We start from the raw sequence: 24,222 nt of genomic DNA, 5'->3' as shown, positions 1-24,222 counted from the left end.
AACTTAAAGTATAAGTTTGTTTAAAATTAAAAAATATTGAATATCTATACATTGAATAACTGATTTTTATATTGCCTTCGCAGGAAGACAAATTTTAATAAGTATGTCCTTCTTAGTTGTTACATTTCTGTCTACACGTTCAACAACAATGACATGTAAGAAATTATCAATATACATACATATATTAAAAGTTAAAATTTTAAATTCATATTAAATAAAAACATAAACTAATAGGAAAAAAGTACATGCCCCGGGTGAGGCTCGAACTCACGACCTTAAGATTATGAGACTTACGCGCTGCCAACTGCGCCACCGAGGCTCTAGTTATCTGCCATTTCTAAGTAGGCTTTATAAAGTGATTAAGAATTTAATTTTTAATGCATTAAGGAAAGCTCCATTTAATGATCTGAAAACGCAGAAGGAACACCTGAGCTCGAACTCATGTTTTCGCCCCAAACATAAAGTACAGGGTGCTTCGTGCTAAACAGCGCCTATTAAAAACGAACCACAACAACCGCAGCTAGAACAACAATTGCAATCATAAAGTGCCAACCGCACTCGCTTCTCAGCCGTGTTGTTGTTGTGTGTGATTTTTGTGTACGCGCTTCGCTTCGCAAGTTGCAACCACAATTTAATTAAGCCAACAGCAACCGCCCAGGAAGGCGGTGGGGTGAGGTGAGATGGGCGGGGCTGATGGACGCCGGTCCAGTAGATTGGACAACATTAGCATTGGAAACATTGTTGTTGATGTCAGGGCAATGTGTTTACTTTCTAGCTCAGTGCACTCAAAAAAATGTATGAGTATTAGTGTTGTTGAATGCCCATTAAAAAATAGTTTTAAAATTGTTTATATTAAAACTACAATACAATCGTTAATATTAAAATTATTTGAAAATAGGGACTTGTTTCAATTAGCATCTTATTCTTTAATAAAGTTAACAGCTCAAATGTACTTTTATAATTATTTAATGTTATTTGAAGATATACCTTTATATGAAGAACGATTTTTTTGGTAAAACTAATTTTTAAAATATACATTATTTTTTTATCTTAACTCTTAGATACAATTTTTAGATTTACTTATGCATACAATGTTAGTAGATGAAAATACATTACATAATTTAATTCTAAATATTGTTTTACTTACATAATTATGATAAATACGATTTTGTAAATTGATAAATTTATCATTAAATAAAATATTAATTACAATTTAAATTAAAATTAAAAAAAAAATTTTACTCACTTTTGACTTTTTTTTCATGTGCATCTCCATGTCCAGAAGTGACCAACTCCAGACCAGGCTATCACTTTAATAGACACGTTCTCATGGAGCCACCATTTCCTACCACTGCCCATTGGCTTCACCCCTTTATGGAAAGCTACTCGGCGGCGCCTCCTCGAGTGACCGCAAACAGAGAATGTGGAAAATGACTTGTCGTTGCTTTCCTTTCGTTGTTGTTGTTGCGGTCTATTCTGGTCGCCAGTGGTTGTCCCCTCCCCACCTCCCCTTTGCACCTATTACCATCTCTTTTTTCAATGCTTTTCCAGATGGTTGTTGTAATAATTTGATTAAATTGAACGCTTTAAGTGATTTGCATTTTAAATTTCAATCAATATGACGTGACTTCTAGTTGAGGCTGCAACAGCGCGACAGGATGCAACTACCGCCAATGCGTGATAGAGGGGGGAAGTGGGGCTTAGACAGGAGAAGACGGGGGGAGGGGGAAGAGGAAGTCTCTGTCTGGTCAACTGGCGCCAGGATAGCGCTCTAATGTACATTCATCAACGGGTTCTCCCCAGGTTCCTGCATCTATCGTTCTGACTTTGTCTTTGCCTTGTTATTTCTCTCTTTCCAGCATTGAATTAAGTTTTTTTTCATGTGGAAACTATTATTTCTTCGGAAAAAATCGATCTAAGTTTGCGGCCAAAGTCAAAGTCAGTTTTAAACAAGTTAAAACAAAGTTTGAGCTTTGATTAGATAAATTAAGCTGGAAATCAATATTAAAATTGTATATAACAAACTTTAAATTAAAGTAAAATACATTTGTAAAGAATACAAAATACATTGTTATATATAGGCAAACGAATAAACTTAGATAAACTTAGAAATAAACTAATAAATACATATAAGTTAACCGGTTAAGTTTCCTATAGAAGAAACTGCAATCATAATGCGCCAAATTAATTCAAATTATAGTTCCCATTCCATTCTCGTCCACACTTACATTACGTATACGCACCGTTGCTAGGACTGGAAAAATACGTGAAGTTAAAAACACAAGAATACAACTGCTCCAAACAGCAATCCAGGTACAATAATTGACAGAAATTTGTTATGAATAACCATCTCCTCCATCATAATAACGCTGGGCTGAACAATAACAACACCATCAAATTACTGGCAATGGATCCAGAGATCCTTGGAAGTCGAGATATTCTGCTCCTTTAGTTCTAGTTTCGCTGATTGCATTTTCCACATCAATGTTGATGTTGTTGTTGCTTCGCTGTTGCATAAAGTGCAGTCCTTTATTGTAATTATGTATTATTGTTGTTAGGAGACTGGATGTTGCTGGTTCTGCTGATGCACAGGGAAAAAAATTAATTTTAAAAATTTATTCAATGGAAAATTACGAATTTTTGTTTAAAAGGTTTGTTAGACTATGTTATTATAATGTAACATGAAATATTAAAATAATATAATGACTTTATTTTTATTTAAAAATCATGAAATTTATTATTGATCATTTAATTATTGTCAAAATTAAACAATACTCTTTTTTTGTAAATTTTTGCTTTAATCATTTAATCGCTGTCAAATTTAAACAAATTTTTTTAATTTTCTATAAGAAATCTTCTATGTTTACAGTGTATTTTCGCCATCACCAAGTTTGCGTAGTTTTCTCTCTTGGCTTACTTTTTTGTGTGGCCTGGCATTGTTCTTAGCCAGCCAACGTCGCCGTTGCCGTCTGGCAGTTTCCTGCGCTGCATCTTGCAGTGGCAACTTCCTGATTTTCCCAACCACGCCCCCTTTTCCTGTACCGCCCGTTGTGCATTATATTTGCCGAAATGCAAAGTCTAAGGACTTTCGTCTGAGTGGATTTTTGCCTGGCAGTTCCTTCCACGGTTTCATCATCATCATCATGAGCAGCAGCAACAGCGGTTTCCTCTTTCCTCGTTTTTTTGTTTTCTAATTCATGCAATTTTCACATTGCAAATTTTCTTTTTTTGGGCCAGGCGTTACTTTTGTGCGGGGCTGCTGCAAGTGGAAGATTTTCAGCGGTTGCTGGCACATTGTTCTTTTCGTGGGGAGTGCGAGATGGTGGGCGAGGGGGCAAGAGGATCGGCTGAGGTTGAGGGCGAGTGAGTCAGATGGGTCTGAAAATAGCCCAAGAATCCCCACACATAGACTCCCATTTGGCGACCCTATCCAAGAGAATGGGGAATTATTCTTTACGCCATCCCTTTCCATTCTTTGTGATACTTTTGTAGCCAGCTTTGGTTTTAATCGAAAACAATTCAGGATCAGAGGTCTTAGGTTAGGACTCCAGCAATTATTAATGGGAACAGAATTAATAAAAGTAATTATATTATAATTAATAATATTTGTTATCACTGTTATTGCCTGTAATTTGAACTACCAAACCAAATTCTCCAAATTCTATCAATTCTCTGAGTTAAAGTAGCTTAAACAAATATCAAATCAGTTCAGTACCAAATAAATTAAGAAAAGGATATATATAATGCACATTTTTCAAATGGTCTTTGTAAGTTTTAATTAATTCGCAACTTAATGATTGTTTGGAATCATTAACATTTTATTTTATAATACAAACAAAAAATTATATTGATTAAATGCATAAATAAAACTTACAAAAAGGAATTAAAGTCCCAATTAATTGATTATCTTGGCATTTAAAGAGCATTCCCCATTCGGCTTTATTGCCAGCAAATGTTTTATTTTTGTTTTCACCCTATTTGCTCCTCGGGCAGCACTTGTTTGTGCAACAATATTGCAGAATTCTTATTCTCTATTTAAATAGGAATTATGCTGCTTGTGTCTGCGTTGTTCATCCTACTCTACCCCACTGTTAGAGGGTATTTTTGGACCAGGTTGTTGTTCTTGTCGCCGATTCTGCGTCTCTCCCGATGATAGCAAAATAATGAGCAGGGCCAGACATTTGGACAGACGGGCAGACAGACAGAGACGAAGACGGGGGCAGGGGGACAGCTCTCGATCCTCGAAGAGAAAAACATTACGATGCACAGAACAAAAATATTTAAGTCACATTAAATGGAATTTTAACAACTCTTTCTGTCTTCTGTCTTTAATTACAGTTTAAATTCTTATTGTTTTCTTGTATTCCTGATCTTAAAGACATTTTTAAGAGATTTCTACTTACTTAACACACTTAATTTAGTTTAATAACAGTCAGTAAAATCAATTTAAAAAATGAAATATATCATTAGTATTGATATTTGAAAAATATGATCATATTTTTTTTTAGTGTGGCCCTTTAAAGATGGAAGAGAGTGGAGACTTTAAAGTGGAGATGAAAATTGAGGGAAGGAGTGGCAGCACGCTTTTCACGCTTGATTTTCCTGCGGCCGTTGTTGCAAAAACAGATGAAGAAAATGCTTTTCAATTTATTTTTAAGTACAAAAATAATTTTGCTACTTTCTAGTGTTTCTTTTTTTTGCGGTGCCCGCGAACAACAACAAAATGAGCGGTAAAAATAAAAGGCCCGTCTGTCGCCGCGTCGGAGTCTTATGCCGCCCAGACCCTCCTCCACCCCCCCTCTATATTCCCGACCAGTGCAGGGATATATATCGTCTATATAGACGCCGGGGCCTGAGTGTGCGAAATGTGTGAAATATTGGAGACAAACGGGCAGTTTTTATGTTAGCTGCGAAAAAAAATCGCATCTAGTTCAGTGCGGCGCAGGTTGGCGGCTAGATCGGATCGGTGAAAGCTATATAGCCATATGGTAACGGATATTACGGGGATAAGCGTCTTATCTCAACAGTAAATCCAAAGTTCACATCAAGTGATTTTATTTTTTTCACTTTTTTTGGCAACATTAAAGTACGAAAAACTTTAAAGTAATAATATACCGTAATAATTGCAATAATCAGAAGGTGTAGTTGCAGTGAGAGAGAAAGATAGAAAGTGAGTGAAAGCGAGAGCAAGTCCAAATACTTGGTTGTCATGTGTGAAATTCCTCAAGTAGTGTGCTCGATATTCGAGGCGTGACGTGACACGGGTTCGAAAGTCGTGCGTGAAATAGCAAAATAGTGCCGTGATCGGGGATTTCGAGGGGCATTTGCAGCGGTACTTCTTCCTCTTTGCCGTTGGGAAAACTTTTCCTGGGCCGGAATTCTTCGAATTTACGTTTGCTCAATGTCAAATCGAGCGTTCGACTTTCTGGTATGTACGAGTACGAATTTACCCGCTTATCTGGCAAATGCCAATGCTCGCTTTTTGGTGTTTTATCGATAACAGACGGCTTCTGTCGATTACATTCAAATTCCTGGGATTTACCCCCCGCCGCCCTGCTCCATATGTTGGAAATTGAAAATAAAAGCATTCGATTTTGTTTTTGCCGGCACAGAAATAAATACAAAAATGTAGCGTTTTGTTTAAAAATAAACTGGAATGTGTTTGAATTAGATGAAAATGCTTATGCTCATGTGAATGTTTTGGCTTATTGATATTGCTGTTATTGCTCTATGGTTTTTGAAATAGTGTTTTTCAATTATAAAAAAACTTTTATTATGTGGGAAAAAATTTACCCACTGTTAAAACCGTTCATTTATAACTATTATTCAAGCGTATTTTAAAAAGACCAATTTACAAAGATTTTATATAAAAGCATTTGTGAGCTATTTTCCAAATGTTTGGTTATTTATTCCAAAAATTAATTTAAAGTAACATTTAAAAGTTTGCATTCTTAAGTTTACTTAATGATCTTCATTTGATATGTGAATATTTTTAGCATTGAAAAAAAGTAATTTATTTTTATGAAGGAGACATTTTATTTTTACTGCCACATTCTTTAGCTCTGAGTTTACTTTGTATGGTAATTTCTTTTCATAAAGGCCCACATACATACCTTTCATTCCCATCACATTCAGTCCAGCTGGTGCCAGACAAAAAAAGGTCCAAAACAAACTCTGTCTCAAAATGATCTTGACTCACGCGAGCCTTTTTGTTCGAGGTCTGCCGTTGGAAGGCAGAAAACACTTGTCAGCACTTTATGGCCACATTTTGGGCTCGTTTTTTGTATTTCGTATTTTGCATTTCGGATTTGGTCTTCTTTCGTTCCTTTCTTTTTTTTTTGCTTTTTTTATTAATTATGACTCTGAGTCGGAGATCGTGTTTTTATGGCAAACATAAATTTCGACTTACGGTCTGAGCCAAAACGAAGTGGGGGAAGGAAAGTGAAGAGGCAATCAAATAAATTGCTGCGGCTCAAGAGGGCTCCAAAAAGGGGAAACAGTAGCTGCCGTCGAGTGTCCCTGTCCCGCCAACTTTATTTGTCTGTCTGGGCAACGAATGCAGATCAAACACAAACACTACAGCAAAGGTTGTTAATGATTATGATCGTGATCATGAGATATATATATATGGGATATAGCAGGATGATGACGATCGTCTCCGACACTTGAAAGGAATTTCAATAAAGCGAATACAAAAAGAAAAACAACGGACAAACAACAGAATCAGACGGAGATGATGAGGATGAAGTTGATGTTGTTGACGGTGATTCGTCTCCACAATGCGATCCATCTTAATGCTTTTGTTGTTTTGTGGCATCAATCTGTCTCAGACACATTGGGGTGCAACATTGTCGTTGCATTATCAAGAATAAATAAAAGGGACAAATGATCCTAAAGGAATAAAAGCTGAAATTATACAGGTCTTAAATGTCAGCTTTGATATTTAAGTTAAGCTTTAAAGGTCCAAAAACAATGTAGCTGTTGCTAAACTTTTTATAGTTCATTACGTATTGTATCAAGATTTTTTCTTGAATATTGATTTTAACATCGTTAGCAAGGCAAACAAAATATTTGAAATTTGAAATCGCTCTTCCCATATTTTTTTAAACTTTATTTTTACGTACAACAGACAATTAAAACCTTTCTGTCTTCTGTCTTCCGTATTCTATATTTTTATCTCTCCCATTCTTGTTGATGTTTTTATTTTCGATCTTATTTTCCTTGACTTGCTTGTAATTTTGCGGAATTTTTTGTTGTTTTTAATAAGTTGGGGCAAAAGTAAAGTGCATAACGAAGAAGTTGCCGCTTTCCTCACTTCTTTGTGTTCCTGTTGATCTGCTTTAAATATAGAAGTCGGCGATGATGATGATGATAATAAAAACGAAGTCGCAAAGAAGTGCAACATAAATTTCTGCAAAATATTACGCATACGCAACGTGCAACAACAACAATGCTTAAGCATTTGTACATACATTATTGTTGTTCGTGGTGCAGTTCTTGGGGTTATTTATGCCCACAGGGCGATGCTCAGACACTGTCTCCTCCTTTCACGCCCCCCTTTCTCTGATTCTCTCCCGCCCATGAGTCACTATGTATTTTCGTCGGGGGTTCGGGAGGAATCATTGTGGGACGGTGGATACTTTGCAACAGACTTAGGGACAGACTCGCACAAAACAAAAGCAAATGCAGCTAGTAAACGCGACAACAAGAAAAGAAACTGACAAAACACAAGAGCCAAGTGGGCGACCACACAGCATAAAAACACTGCAGGAAAATGGGAAAGCCTTTGATTTGAGCATGATGTAATTAAATCCACCACTTTTAAAATCTATTCGCTTTTGGGGTATTTTTATAGAATTTTAAACTTTTTAATCGATTTTAATTCAAATTTAAATAAGTGTCTAAGATATAAATTGTAATCAGATTTGAAAAGTTCATAATGGTTTAAGGAATTATAACCAAAATAAGTGTTTAAAAAACGTAATACTCTTCCCCCTCTTCAAATGAATCTAAGATTTCTTATTATAATTATATTATAAATAATAATTTTTTTATTTTTAACGGATTTTCAATGAAATGTCCTTTAATTATTAAATTAAAAATAATATTCATCTTAATCAAATTGTACATGCACATTAATATGTATTTAAAACCCAACTATAAATTCAAAAAAATTTTTTTCACGTTAGAAATTTTATAACAATTTGTTAATATAGAATTTTGTTTTCCTCTCTTGCAGCAATAATCACCGCATATTGATCAGTTACTAGCACCGCATTCGACCATGCGAATTGGGGGATTTCCGGACGAAAGCACGGCGTAAACAATCCGATCGCCGGCGGCGGACGACGCTGTGGCCCCCACGCATGCAGATGCAGCCAGTGGCGCCGCGGGGGCCCGCTGCACATTGTGGTGGGGCACAGTGGTTGTGATCAGCCTGGTGTTCGCACTGACCACACTGACGACGCTCCTCCGGCCGGCCTCAGTTTCAGCCTCAGCCCTCGCGGTGCCAATGCCGGGACCGGGCGTTCCTCGTCCCAACATCTTGCAGCAGGATCAGGATCAGGATCGGGGTTCCAGCGGTAACGTAGCACACCTATGGGCGTCGGTCATAGAGAAATTAAATCGCGTACCCGGAAAGCAGCTGAGACGAAGCGGTGACAAGTGTGTGAAATGCCAGACAAGCGAATCGATAACCAATTCAATATCGAATGCAACTGGAAGCGGCGGAGAAAGTGAAAGTGCCAACGAAAGTGCGCAGGTGCAGGGTGCTGTAAATAGTGGTAGTGCAATTTTGTGCAGTGTAAATAGTGCAAATAATACGCGTAAGTTAAATTTAATTCTGAGCAAGTCGCAGCAGCGAGGGGAGCAATTCGTTGTTGGCACAAATTTGCAAAATAAATTACCAGCATCGAGTGCGGATTGCCACTTAAGTCCAAGTGCCGAGACAAATATTCGTACAACCCCACCGCGATCCCCCCCCTCCACGCCGTGTCCATATAGTCATCGTCATCGCCATCGCCATCGCCATCCCCAGCATCATCATCATCATTATCGTCATCGTGGTTGTCGTTGTCGTTGTCGCGACGCGTCGCAGTCTGCATCTGCATCCGCATCGCCCGCGTCTATGGTCTTGCCATATCAAATTAATCAACGTGCTACATTGTTGCAGCAATCTGCAGCAGCAACATCAACTACATTGCCACATGTGCCCGGGGCAACAGCGACAACAACAGCAACAGCAACATCTCTGCGTACCGTGCCTCGTATTTTTAAACGCAAACGTGATACGGTCCAAACAGCAACCACTGCATCACCTTTGACCCCGCAGCAACATCCAACAGTCGCAGCAGTAACATCAACAACATCATCAACATCCACAACAACCACGCGAAGATCGCGACTGGAGTTCATACTTTACACGGAAGTTTATGAAGTAGAGGAGGATTCGGTTTCCCCCGGCGATTTCCATTCAAAATCAAACGTGGGCAGCAACGAATCCTTCCGGCAGAAATACGGTGAGTAGGTAATATATATGACAAAAGCAAAATACCATTATCAATTACCTTTAAATTGAAAGGTGGACTAATAAGAATAATTTAAATACTTACAGCAATATTTTAAACATTAGCTTTATGACAATTCAAGCATTAAATATGTAGGTTATTTTATATAATTTTAAAACAAACCCATTTCAAAAGACAATTTTATATTTAATAAAAAGTTATGAATCTGATTTTACTTACATGAGAAAAATGAGCTCCATAGTTTCTTCACCTGTCTAAAACAACATCCAAATGAAACAAATGTTCAAAAACAAACGAGGCATACCAATGCCAAAAAAACATATTCCACTTGCACGTCGCAATTGTTAAAAAAAGAGACTGAGAAAAAATAAACAAAAGGACAGAAAATAAACAGCAAATCGCAGCAACAATTGCCCTGAAATATTCCAGTACCAGACATCATATCTGAACATTTTTATGCCTTATGCGATGTGGCATTTGTCGTCAGCGAGAAGGAGGGAAAAATTCGGTGGGAAAGGGGGTTCGAGGGATATATGGATATGATGTGGGATTTTTAACACAGCTGGCTGGTTAACATAATTTTCGTGGGCATCTCTTTTTTTTCGTTTTTCCTTTTTTGCAATTCAACGGAAAATAAAGCGAACAACGACGGTAAAAACAACAGACTGACTGAGGGAAAGGGACGGAGAGTGAAAGAAAGAGAGAGGTGGAGATTGTGGAGAAGAAGAAATAAGAATGCAGCAGCTGTCGAAAGTGATAGACATAATGACTATCCAGTAATTAAGACAATGTTCAAACGGATTAATGAAAAAGATTACTTTGAGTTCCCCATCGACTTAAAGTAATATTGTTAAAAATGAAGCTGATAAAGGCTAAAAATATTTTAAACACAATTGGGGTTTCTTTCCAAAGAAATGATTATTGTATTATAACCAAGATATGTAACAGCTTATTTCTATGGATTTGTTAATGGACTTAGATGTCTTGTGGACCAGTAAATAATAATTACGACATGTTTATATTCGGACATAAAATTGATGAAATTGTAAAATTTTTGCTTTGATTTTTATTATGATGATCTTAAAATAAAATTACAAATCCTTTCAGTTAAATAACTAATACAAAATCTAAGTATTATTTAATTACCTATATACCCACAATTCTATTTGTACCACTCAAAAAAAAGTGGGCAGAAAAAAGAAGGCGACAGAAATCAACTTTTTCCAACGAATAAATTTCGAGTTTTCGATAGTCTCGGTCTGCCACAGACAGTGGTCGTGGTCGTCGTTGTTGTCGATGGTTGTTGTTATTATTGTCGTTGTACTTGTCCAGACGGTAAGATCTGGCCATCGGGGAGGGAGGAGGAAAGGGGCGGGGCAGAACGGTGGGAGAAGCGGGACGAGCGGGTTGGCGGGGGAACTGGCCCATTCGTGGGCTCCAACAGCGTCAGACTGTCTGGTATGCCACTTTGCCTGTGCAGCCAGCTCTCTCTCTATCTCTCTCTTTCTCTTTCCCTCTCACTCCCGCCCTCTCACTCTTTGGACAACTCCCCGTCTCTGTCTGCTTTGCGGTTGCTGCCTTTGCCACATGTGGCGTTGTCGAAAGATAGTTGTAGTTCTACACTCGAAAATAAAATTGATATATTCGAAAAAATCATAATTTCTTACAAGTTTTTCTAAGTTGAAAATTATTTAAAATTGTATATTGAAGTATCTCCTTTGTTTAATAAGCTGCACTCCCTGTTTAAGAAGCGTTGCATACTTTTTGGGGCTGTGTTTAGACTGCAAGTTTGGTTAAATAGGAAATCCGATTTTGCAATTTAGTAGGTGGCTAAAAATTAAGACAGTCAATGTCATTGTTTCCTTAAAAACAATAACGTCCATCTCTTTATGTTAAACGTTTGAATAGACAATAAAATAGTATATAATAACAACCCAAATTTTATGAAAATTAAAATGTTGAAAATTCTTAAAAATATATGAAATAAAATCCTGATTTTGGATAAAACATTTTTCAAAGTATTTTGCAACTTTTAGGTAAAATTAAAAGATTTTTTTTTGTTGTGTAGCTATAGTTTCGGTGTCAGCTGTCTGCCGTCTAACTCTTGCGCCTCTGTGTAGGCGTCATCGTAATCATCATCATCATCATTATTCGTAATCATCATCAGTTTCATCATGGCGCTTGGATTGGCCAATGCATAAAATTATACAGAGACATGACATGGTTTTGAATAATTAAACACAACGACATCAAGTCGAACTAAATGGCTGCCAGCACCAGCAGCGGATACTCCGAGTACTCTACCTCGTACTCCATGGTCGAAAACCAAATGAAGGGGGAAAGCCCCAGACAGACAGGAATGCAATGTCCTGAACTAACTGCCAAATCACTGGCCGGGAATTTCTCCATTTCCACGTTCCACTCTCTACTCGAGTTAAACTAATTAAGCTGGTTAATTCACTAAAGCGAATTACAGTTGCCTGCGCAAAGTAGGTTGTCATAAAAAGGGGGGAATGCTTCGCCTTTGGCGGGTTTTTAATAGAGTAATGTTGGAAATACATGCCATAAATTGATAGAAAGCAATATGATGATCAATCTTGGAGATCATTTTCTTCTTGAGGTTAATTAAAACACCAATATACTTAATTTTTATTATAAATTATTTATTAACCTGAAAGGGAAGTAATATATGAATATATTTAAACTGGTTTAAAAAAATTATAAGCGTATATTGTAACATAAGCTTAACTCATCAAAAATATTAAACAATTTTTATTTTTAAGATTTGGGGATAAACATGACAGAAATTCATTAAAATTCCGCATTTTAATTTTTTCAAGAGTTTTGGTAATTTTTATAACATGGATATTTCACACTTGAAACTGGACATCTGGGACCATAACTTGACCTATTGAAAACGGACTTACCAATGTAGCTTATTGTGTTTCTATGATGATCAAGCCTCCCTCCAATTTGGCAAATTTTTTTCAAGAAAACTTAAACCCAAAAAGCAGCCCAAAACTAATTTCGCCTCCAGACATTTGACATATTTTAGAAAAAGTAATGAAACTGAACAAAGAACCGAACTGACAAGAAACAAAAGACCCAAGAATAAAGGAAGGAAAGATGGCACAAGCGACAAAGTTGACAGACAATATTGACAGCCGAGAATTGTTCGCGCAGTTTGGCAGTGTTTGCCCAATATGTTGGATGTGGAAACCCATTGTTGCTGCGCTGCTACTGCTGCTGCAATGTTGCAGCACTGCAATTGAGGTTGCTAGTTGCTGGTTGCAAGTCGCTGCTGCTGTCGGCTCGTTTCAGTTGTTTGAGCTGTCAAAGAGGTCTGCCCGTCTGTTGTCTGCCGGCGTTTCCTGTTGTTTCCTTTTTCCCGTCTGCAGTCCGCAGTCTGCAGTCTAGACACAAGTCAAAGTCGAAGTCGGCTGAAGACCTGAACGAATCATAAAAAAAAAAAAAAACAAACAAAAAAAAGCAGAGAACAAGGCGAACCCTAAAGCTCAGGTGCATTCCCGCAAAATGGCATCAGCGACCTGGAAAGCCTCCGTGTGTGAGAAACTCAAACGAGAATGGCAACCAGAACCAGAACCTGAACCAAAACCGATGCCGAAGCCGAAGCTATAGCCCAAGCTAAGCCCATAGGTGAGAGCAGACCCAGACCAAGACCCAGTCCCCAAGAGCAGACATCGCAATCGACAATTCACATCAACGACAACGGCGATGTTGTCTGTTTGTCGTCTGGAAAGTTATGGGACAAAGTTGTCGCTGTCGTTGACTGTTGCAATGTTCTTTGAAAGGGTGTATTGACTATAAGACAGGGGTAATAATTTACATAACCATTGGAATTATTTTAAACAATATTTGGGTATTAGCCGTAGTTTGAATTATAGCGTTTAAGACCATGCCTTACTAAGTAAAAAATCGTACTTTTGTCCTTCAACAAATTAATGTTAAAATTTAAAAATTAAATAAATTAGTTAAAGACTCAAGATTAATGAATGGGAAAACGAATTTCAAGTAGCTATTCCTGTTAGGTAACAAATGTGTCTTTCTAAAACAAAAAGTTGTTTACCAAATTAAGAAAATAAATGTTACCCGTTAATTATTTAATAAATAAAGATATGAAATATGTATATTCTGACCAAATATATAGTTTTCTCCCAGTTTAAAACTAGATTTAACAAAATGTTGTCATTTGTATATGAAAAACACAAGCTTTAAGCACTTAAGTGTGGTATCTCCTAAGTCGGCTTATTATAAATTTAATTTAGTGACTTGGGTTATTCTTGGTCGCTATCTGTCGCTCAGTCGCGCTGTCTGGTGTCTCTCCGCGCTGACAGCCTTAGATCATAGGGCAGTTGATTTATGGCGGCGTTGAGTGGCTTTATGCTCACCTCAAATATGACACAAGGCGGACATAAGACTGAAAAAAAGACCCCTGCATTCCAGGTACATATATGTGCATCTACGTGCAAGCGGGCATGTCCGCGTGTCCAGCAAACGGAAGTTGTCCTTTTTTCACCCTTTCGCCGCCGAAAGAAAAACTCCCCTTTTGTAATCGCCGCCACTTTCCGTCTGTCCATTCACGCAACAAGCAAATTGTGGCAATTATTGTCGATGTACACTAAGGGAAAATTATCTTTTAATTTTTATATAAAATATGGGATTTCTTTTTACCAAATTCTTATGAACTATAGTCGACATAAAAATTCATTTGGGTGTTTCTTTCTTTTCCTTCTTTTCAGGATATAAACGTTATTAAAAGTAATAAATTATCACATCTTATTTATATATTTTTAAGTAATAATCTATATACAAGTATGTTACAAACAAATTAATACTAATTCATGAATTAGAAAAATATGATCCTACTTGTCTTTATTTTTCCTAGTTGTTCGTAATTGTAAGCGTACTAAGTTACATCGAATAGCTGGTTTTCTATAATACATACATATACATTTTCAATATCCCATTTATCTCAGTGTTTTCTGTGTGACAACGTGTGCATTTGCCTTGCTCCATATCCAGGGAATAGAAATAGAGACCGATGTCCACTGCATGTCTGCCCAGCGATGCGTGACGACATGTCGCCCCATTCCCTGCACCCCCACCCCCTGTTCACTCCCACTCCCCTTTGTCCTTCTGTCAATGCATGTTCCGTTTGGCAAACTTCCCCTAGACACCTCCACCCACTTGGAACACCCGCTCCTCCGGCGAGCAGTGCGCTTTTGTATTGCAATAAATGTAATTATGGTCTCGAATTGTATTCAAAAATACCCACTCTTTGCTCCGATGTCTGGCACATCATCCAAATCGTTGGGGTTCCCAGAAGGTGGTGCCTTGTGGCTTGACCACCTGCAATTTGTGTATGGCTCTCGGGCATTGATTTTGCCGGCAATCAGCAAAATAAATTGGTTATCAAAGTGAGGCCACTGTAAGTGGACGGTGTGTGAACCAAGTAGTAATAGGGCATATTTGAGCTTGGGGTTACAGACAGAGGTTAATAAAACGGACGAATAAGTGAAGGAGACACGATGAATAACAAATCAGATTTGAAACAGTTAGACACTGAACGCTAATTAATTTAAGTGGGGTTGGGTTGTATGTGGTATTAAGATAAACAAAAAATTAAACGTTTTTATTAGAAATACAAATTAATAATCATATTTCATGGGAACACAAAAAATAGAAAGAAATACAAATTAATAATCATATTTGATAGGAACACAAAATATTATTCATTATTTAGATACATAAAAACATTTCTTTATTTTAGTTTTTTAGAAATAATATTGGCTTAAGAAAGAAATATATTTATTTTTTTTATTTACTTACATAAATAAAGTTTTCTTAAATATGAGGTGGAAAAGATCTATATAAAGCAGAAATGAAAAATCGCTGTACAAAACCACCATCCTTAATGCACACCAACTAATCCGCGGCATTCTCACAGGACTTGAAGTGACTTAATAAGGGTCCTGGCAGATTCATTGACTGCATTTACCCCCTCAATCCCCGGGGATATCTATTCCCTTTTCCCAGTGAGCAATTGGATATCAAAGGCAATTTGCCACATTCTGGGGATTTGGTGTTAAATATTCAATTCCGTCTGCAGCGGACGTCTGCGTTTGCATCGCGTTTCCGTCTTCGTTTCATTTCGTTTCCCATTGCAATGGCATCATGATGCTGATGCTGATGATGATGGTGATGCTGATACTGGTGATGCTGGAGCCTGGAGACCTGAGACCCTACAGAAGGAGCTAGGGGACTGCCAAGTGGTCGAGTCTGTGGCCATTCGCTAACAAACAAACAACAAAACGTACACAAAGAATAAACTTTTGAATGGGTGAACAAAACGGGAGAGATTTTAGGAAAGTCGGAAAAATGCACAAGCACTCCAAAAAATAGAAAACATTATATTTTTTTATGAAAGTTTTTTTGTAAGCAGGAATAAATCATGTCACAATGGTGGACAATATTTAGTAAGTCAATTGACTTTTATAAGTTAAATTTTATTTGTTTTGTTAAATATTTTGAGAACAATAAAATAGTTCTATGTATGTTTTTCCTGACGCTTTGGTTTGGGAAAAGAATCATGCTTATAAATTTATTTTTCTGAAGGTAAATATTTGATTTTTTTTCTAATTCATTCTGGTTTAAATTTAATTAGAACTAAATAGGATTAACAAGTAGAAATAACTTTTACAAATTTTATGGTTATTATATTAAATTGTTATATTGCTTGCTATGTATTTCTGGAGTTCCCTACTTTTTGTTTAACGTAGTAATGATTGTTCTTTATTGTTTAAAAATTAAGTTAAACATTTTTCTTGAGTGTAACACTCTGAAACTGAAACTGGTGTAATGTGAAGCAGATGAAACGGACAGCGGCCAACGAACGAACGAGACGAACGATTTCAGTCAGTGGGACTGGATGGACATTTGGAGGCGTCGAACGGTGGAGAAAGAGTTTTGGTATGATGAGGAGGAGGAGGGGGGGTTTGGGGGCAACAGCAGCAGCAGCAGTCTGAGCAACAGAAATTGCAACCGATAATAATTATTTTTATGGAGTCTAGTCTGTGTCTAGACGATTTTTTTTTCTGCCTTTGCTGCTGCTGCTTACTTCACTTGCTTTCGACCTGGCTAGTATCAGCCCTCTCGCTCTCGCTCACACTGCCCCGTCTCTTTCTACTGCCGTCTAGCTATCTCCCTCCTTTTACGGCCTCTCTTCGGTTGACTCCCCTTACTAAATGCTCTGCTAAAGCTACTGTGTCATTGTTTTCGCTTTGATTCCGATTTTAACTGGTAAACTGGCATTTAACTGTTTTTCTGTTGCTGTTTGACAAACAAGGCAGACGGACTGGCGGGGGGGGAGGAGAGGGGCTTGAGTTGATGGGGGAGGGGTGTGTCAAGGGGGGCTCTTCAAGGAGCCCGAGTGAGACGACAAAACGGCGACGACTGCAATGAGATAGTGAACGTGAGCCAGGCATGACAGACTCCAGCTAAATGCGGCAACCGAAATGGACACAAAAGACAGCCGAAGGGGGGTAGTTTTTAAGGGGGGTCGGTAAAGGGGGCAGACAGTGAAACAAGTCAGGCAGTGAGCCAAACATGCGGAAATGTCAGATCAACCAAGCCAAAACTTAGCTCTCTACCATGATTCAAAACAAGGCCATTTACATAATATTACATTGAGAATATAGAAACAATGTCACTGATTTAAAAACCTAGCGTATAAGCATTAGTTCTTAAAATATTTATTTTCGTCGTCAAAAGAAAATAATTTTTCTACTTTTAACTATCCAATAAAAGTTAATTTAAAAGGTCTAAAAATAAACACTAATAAAATTAATTTACTGAAAGGCCTTTTCGAAAAATAACTAAAATTCCTTACAGAAAAGTGTGTAGAGAATTTCAAGACATTTTTGACTAGCAATATATATATCAGAGCTTTTCCAATATTTCTTACGTATTTTGTTGAAAACTTTATTTTTCAAATCAAATATAAGGATGTTAGAGAGTATTAAAAATGCGAATATTAATCGAGTATATTGAAAATTATATACAATAATTATGTCAAAAATATACATTATTTTGATTGGTCTTCATCAAGATTTGAATTAAAATTCTTAAATATAAATCAAGAAACTGCTCTTTAAGTATAAAAATAAAGGGATAGTGGACTATCCTAATAAGAGATGTGCAATATAAGCCAACTTGGTTAACTATTTTTCCACACCACTGTGGCAGGTCCACTTTGCAACTCCTGCTGCTGAAGGCGCTCCATCAACTGCATTTAGCTATTCGCTTCGTTGGGCATGAGAAAAATGTCACCTCCACAGCCTCGGGTCCAAAGAATAAAGCCTGGGGATTGGGAATCGTGGCTTGGGACCGAGACAGGGACAATTGTCTGGTGCTGTCCGCTCGTCATTCCGGCATTCTGATGCCTTTTTTTGGGTAGAGAGGAGAATACGTCTAGGCGAATATGTCTCTCGACACCTTTCGGTCGGGGCTTTTGTTGTGGCAGCTGCTGCCTCGAGATATTATGTTATTATGGCAATTATAGTTACACGACTTTGGCGGCATCTATGGCATTTTTGGCCCGACGACAGCTTGGCATGTCTGCAGTCTTGCCCCTCGCCCCTCGCCCACAACCCTGGGCATATATGTATGCCCCGACTTCTATCCCAGATTCCCGCAGATAAGAGAAAGGCAGGCTGACTGCATTGCAATTACAAACATTTTAATGCAATTAACACACACCTGAGACGGGTGGCAGTTGGATGGAGGGGGTGGAGGGGGTAAAGGGGTGGTTGGACCATCTCATTTGCCTGGCTCTTTTGCAATCCGAAACTTCTCAGGCCGAAAAAAAAAAAAATCAACAACTGCAACAAAATAAGCAACTTCAAAAGCCGAAAGGCGACATTCGGTGCGTGTGTCAGTTCCCTGGGCCAATCTCTTGATGACGCCGCCACCGCTGCAGTTACCTGACCCCCTTCCCCCCTGTCACCCTTCACCACCTCATTTGTGAGGTTTTCATTATGCCCTTTAAAGGGGTATGCAAGTCTGTTGGAGAGGCTCACTGAAAAAGGGTTAGGTTTAGAAGAGTGCTAGTAAGGGCCCTCTTAAATATGAAGAATTTAAGTTTATAACAAGTGCTTTCTTTATTTATTTTGTATTCAGCTACTCCAGTCTCATCTTATAATAAATATCTAAGACATCTTAAACCATATTACAGTTCCATAATAGTTTTTCAAGGTCATCACACATAAAACTCAAGAGGCCTTTAATAAATAAACACCATAAAGTGGGACGTTTAAGTTACCGTTAGAAATTTGCTAATATGATATAATTTTTACAGAAACAATGAACTTATGGATAAAGTTCTTATGTCAGAAACAAAAGTTAGAAAATCGTAAAAGTTTGATTTATATGACAGATCTCTTATTATTCTTTATTGATAAAATCAATAAAATTACTTTTGTAATTTATTCTTTTCAATCATAGAAATATAATTTAAATTTTAAAAAACCAAAATAAAAGGAAGGTAAAGTAAAACTCCGCAACTGTATTAAAAGAAAGTTATTTTTATTTTACTTTTAACTTATTCTCTAAAATGGAAATTTGATTTTATCGTTTTGGCAACGTTTTTGTGCTGTCTTAGGAATATATAAACACAAAATATAATAATAATTCAATGTTAGTTTATAATTAATTAATGACTTTAAATTATTTTTATTGGAATTGCTAGTGTATAAAAATCGTCGTATTCGCTGAGTAATCTCCCCCTTGATTTGCCGCTCCAGTTGTTATCAGTGGCTGTGGCGAACCGGCAGATACTCAAAACGTTGTCGTCGTCGTCTGTCGTCGGTCGGCGTCTTTTGTAGTTGCCGCCTTGGGCTGCACTTACATGTGAAAGGTGGGAATGGACTCGGCGAGGATCCTGCTGATGCCGGAGGAGGGGGGACAGGGGCCGGGGAACTCCCCTTAATGCCATGTCCAGCAAATCGTTTTGACCATAACCCCACCACCAGAAAACGAGCACAATCAGTTTGCGCTTCATTTCATCGGTTTAATATGCAACACAAAAAAATTGTTTGTCTTCATTATCGCTGGGGAAAAAGGAGACACACACACATCCTGGCGGCCTGCACACCCTTTTTTTCCCATCCACTGCAACTGTCGCCAGCGGCATTCGAGGCCTCTGATCATCTGCGGCTTCCTTCGACTTCGGCTGCATTGTTTTGGCCCGCCTTTGGTCTTGGGAATTGGGAATCGGGAACGGGGTATATTCGTATCGATTCACGTCAGAGCTCTGACGTCGCAACGTCAGCCAGACGTTCAATAATATTCAAATCAGACGAAAAAAAAAAATCTTGCGCCAAAAACATTGCTAAGAATCTGGGGTTTGTGCAAAGCAAAGCTAAGATACTCTTACTTAATTAACAAAATATATTATTATATATTTTAATATTATAAATATGTAAATATATAAAGGAACACATCAAATCTTGAAAGTAAACAATATGTGTCTACTAATAATTTAATTGCAAAATTATTTGAATTAATGCTATTTTATTTTGTTATATTCATACGTTGTTAACCTAACTCAAATTAAAGATTAAAATAAATAATACCATTATCTACTTGATCTTTTAATTTAAGTGCCATTTAAATATAGTATTATCATTGTTCTTAACTATACTTAAAGGGTTTTAAAAATTCTGATAATTCTATGAACTTAACTCTTTAATGCTGGTTAGATTAAAAATTATAAATTCGTCGGCTAGAATATAAAATGCCTATCTAATTTCTGCGAACTTAGTTTATTTATATCGCAGTTATGTAAACATTTTATACCATTTCGCATTCTGAAGGCATTATACCCGCATTATTTGCGTTCGACTAAGTGTAGCGTATAGAAAGCAAAAGCAAAATGAGGCAATAATACATTTATGGAGCTATCGTCTAGACATTTGGCAATGCCGCCAGTGACGAAAGCATTTGGATATCGGAATCGCGGTGCGATAAAGTGAACAAAGCCACAAAAAAGCGTTATCAATGTAATCAAATGATATTGATTATTCACTTCTGTCTGACTGCCCGACTACCTGCCAGCCCAATGCCGAATGTTAATGTTCTCCAGGTCTGCCTTCTGTCTGCCTGCCCCTGGCATTTGTGTAGAATTAATGGCAAATCATTTATAATCCGACAGACAAACAGTCGAAGCCACAAAGCTTCCACCTTGACCGTCGGCATCTGCAATGTATACAATTGTGGCCAGACGCTTAGCACTAAGAATTGTGAATGTCTTTTTCTTAAACAGCTAAAAATGTAATCGTTTTATAAAGATTATTTTGTTGTTCCCAAGGCAAGTTAACTTGTGTACATCTTTGTTATAGATTAACTAATTTAAATAATATAATAGGATAACATAAAATCAGAAATATTTTAAAACAATGTAAAGTATATTATTTATTTAAAGAATGCTAACTTATAATTATAGCTAAGAGCTAACAAATAATGGTAGTAGCCTAGTAGGCTAGTTCGCCAGTTGTAATTATATTTATTGGGGGTATGTTGATTACAATATTTAAGTCTAGTAGTGTGGTGAAATATATATATATTTAATCTAATTATATTACCAAAAACCAATTTGTTGTTTCCTTAATTATGATACAAATATTGTCACTGTAACATTAAGAATTGCGAAATTACTGAAGTGGTGCTAATATATTGACATCAGCTATATATATTACGCAATCCGCTAAAGATTGGGTCAGCCTGAGGAGTGGGAACTAAGGAACTTAGTCAAGCGATTAGCTTCCGTTTCAGTGACTGGCTGTGGATGACTTGGCAGCCTTGATAGCCCGGGGATTTCACTAATCGGCGAGTGGGGAACGAAGGTAGCCTGAATTTGTATTCTAGGTCATTAGAGGAACAAAAACACCAACAACGAGGCTCACAAAAAACATTTCTGAACCCCATGAACCAACTGGAAGGGGAGTTGGTGTCACTGGGACTGGCAAAGGCATGCCAGGGAATATGTTTAATTTATTATTAATGGACAGACCCACCTCCTCTCTTACGGAGGTTTTTTTGATGAATTATTTTGTATGATGCTTTCAGACGTTCCTGGAAAATACCTTACTACCAAAAAAATATGTATGTACGATATTGAATTGAATTAAATTTAACTGAGACCAAGCCACAAAGAAAATACGAATGGTATTTAAAAGCAAGATTTCAAGCATTAATGCATATATTTAATTTGCAGTTAGGGTATTAAAAAAACTTCAACAAAATATCTGCAATACGTAGAAATTTATAAACGGAATAAAACAGGTCTATACTTTCCCAAATCTTAGTAATTTATATAGTTAGCTTATATATTTATACCGATATATCAAGCTATAGTAACTGCAGTTCAGGTTGATATATGTCACATGGCCGAAACAGATCTGGGTTACAATTAAAATATACAATATCAATAATTCAAGCAGCAATCGAAGCTGATTTCGTTTTTTTAATAATAGGTCATTAATTTGATCAACAACCGTAAACATTTTGTTTTGTATTTTTAAAATCATTAATTCCTTAAAAGATTATAGTAATTGCTCGGTATTATATAAAAGTATAAGTATTATTTTTGAAACGTTGCCTAAGCTTAGATTCTCTATTGTATGTAAATTTTGTACACTTTAAGCATTAAAAATGTAAAAGTAAATAACCATAAAGTAAATCTTGACAATAAATATTACTTTAATAGATTTATTTTCAGTCAAAAAATATTAGCTTATACATAATTTTGTTGCAGAAAATTTGCCAATCCTCTCAGTATATTTTAGTTCTGTCTATCCGATATTCTTATGTACACATTTACAACCGCCCGAACAATATTGTATGCGGACCATTCGGTAAAAATTGCATAGTCGCCATTTAACATGGGCATGTATTTCCCAAAATTCGAATCGATATTTCCAGTCCAAAGATGATCCACAATTATATCGTGCTTGTAATTGTTAGTTGTTAGAATGTGTTAATTAATTTTTATAGATTTACTTACATTGTAGGGACATGTGTGGTTGATGTTGGAACTATCCTTGTATGTATCATACAGTAATTTTATAAGCGGATGCTTTTGATTTTTAAGGAACTTGCAGGCATTGAAGGTAACGTCTATGAAAAATGGCTTATACCCGTGATCGTGACGCATGAACTTCAGTGTAAGCTGCAAAAAAACCAACAAAATCAGGTCCATGACATTTAAAAAATATTTTCAAACTCACTGTGACATTATCCACTGGTGTTTGAAACAAATTTGAATAAATATCGACGTACTTATGAGTACGGTTTACCGCCTTGATGTAACATTTTGTGAAATTAACGAACTTAACGTCTTTTGAGCTGCACTTTAAATTGGTAAACGTCACATGGCTTAGAGTCGTCTAGATGGAAAATATGTTTATTTTTCTACACTTGTATCACCTCAGAGTTTTACCGTCAGAAGCCCCAAAATAGTTAATATATAAAGAAACATTCGCATTGTGATCTTCACCAGTTAAGTTCGAATGTTATACAATGTTTATTTTTTGGTTGAAAAGTTTGAACAATGGTTTCTCATAATGACCAAGCCGATTAACCATTTTTCAGATAATTACGGGGAATGCTTATACTGCTAGCGATATATTAAAATCAAATCAGTTCACTGACAAACCATTAAACAATCGATTACGACTTGTTAAATGTAGTTCAAATTTAAGCTTTACTAATTTCAGGTTCATTTTAAAAAGCAATTCTAAATTTTTAAGTATAAAAAGTTGTGTTTTAGTTTTAAATTTATTATACATTTTAAAACAGATATGACAAAACTGTATGTGTACTATTCAAATTGAACACAACTGTATTTAAATTAGTTGATGATAATTATTTTTGTCTGTCCGATATTCTTATGTATATATTCAAAAAAGCCCGATCAATATTATTTACAGACCATTCGGAAAAAAGAGCATAATCGCCATCCATCATCGGAACATATTTCGAAAAATCCGATTCCAAATTTCCAGTCCATAAATGATCCAAAATTATGTCGTGCTAAAAAATATATGGTTATTGTTTGTATCAATTATGTTTTAATAGAGTTACTTACATCAAAGGGACATGTGTGGTTAATGTTTGAACTATTCTTGTATATGTCATAAAACATTTTCACAACCGGTTGCCGTTGATTTTTGAGGAACTTACAAGCGTTGAAGGAAAGGTCTACGAAAAATGGTTTATAGCCATGATCGTGCCGCATTAACTTTACGTTAACCTGCAAAACGTAAGAAACTTTAGGCTCACAACTTTTCTTTTTTATTTGAACTTACTGTGATATTATCCACTGGCTTTTGAAAAAGATTCATATAAATATCGATGTATTTATGTGTACGGTTCACCGCTTTGATGTCGCATTTCTCAAATTCCATGAAATTTCTGTCCCTTGATCCGCACTTAAGATTCGTGAACGTCACATGGCTGAGGATCGTCTAGATGGAAGAACTAAATTTATTAACCTCCACTTTAATGCACTCTGAGTTTTACCTTTAGGGATCCCAAAATAAATAATGTATAGAGAAACAGTCGCATGATCTTTACCAGTTGGAATGAAAGTTAACAATATTTGATTGAATTTTTGAAC

At 36.6% G+C, this 24,222-nt stretch overlaps 3 protein-coding genes and 1 non-coding gene across 4 annotated transcripts; 1 reads left to right on the top strand and 3 right to left on the bottom strand.

Annotated features, from left to right (window-relative positions):
- Positions 1–246: 246 nt before the first annotated feature.
- Positions 247–319, bottom strand: Trnam-cau. The gene has a single exon. It is a non-coding gene; the product is annotated as a tRNA-Met (tRNA).
- An 8,193-nt stretch (positions 320–8,512) lies between these two features.
- LOC108052949 (histone-lysine N-methyltransferase Suv4-20) lies at positions 8,513–9,526 on the top strand. The gene has a single exon (XM_017135508.2). The coding sequence runs from the start codon at positions 8,513–8,515 to the stop codon at positions 9,524–9,526; it is 1,014 nt and encodes a 337-aa protein (XP_016990997.2).
- Positions 9,527–22,386: 12,860 nt separating this feature from the next.
- LOC108052948 lies at positions 22,387–23,088 on the bottom strand. The gene is made up of 4 exons (XM_017135507.2): positions 23,044–23,088; positions 22,832–22,990; positions 22,609–22,773; positions 22,387–22,554 (listed from the first exon to the last, which is right to left on the bottom strand). The coding sequence occupies exons 1-4, from the start codon at positions 23,086–23,088 to the stop codon at positions 22,387–22,389; spliced, it is 537 nt and encodes a 178-aa protein (XP_016990996.1).
- Positions 23,089–23,468: 380 nt separating this feature from the next.
- LOC108052946 lies at positions 23,469–24,170 on the bottom strand. Its single transcript, XM_017135506.2, has 4 exons — positions 24,126–24,170; positions 23,912–24,070; positions 23,692–23,856; positions 23,469–23,636 (listed from the first exon to the last, which is right to left on the bottom strand). The coding sequence occupies exons 1-4, from the start codon at positions 24,168–24,170 to the stop codon at positions 23,469–23,471; spliced, it is 537 nt and encodes a 178-aa protein (XP_016990995.1).
- Positions 24,171–24,222: the final 52 nt, after the last annotated feature.

The sequence above is a fragment of the Drosophila rhopaloa genome, unplaced genomic scaffold (assembly GCF_018152115.1).
Source record: "Drosophila rhopaloa isolate 14029-0021.01 unplaced genomic scaffold, ASM1815211v1 contig_163, whole genome shotgun sequence".
In the NCBI taxonomy this organism is placed as follows: Eukaryota; Metazoa; Arthropoda; class Insecta; order Diptera; family Drosophilidae; genus Drosophila; species Drosophila rhopaloa.
This window is presented reverse-complemented; position numbering and strand designations above follow the sequence as displayed.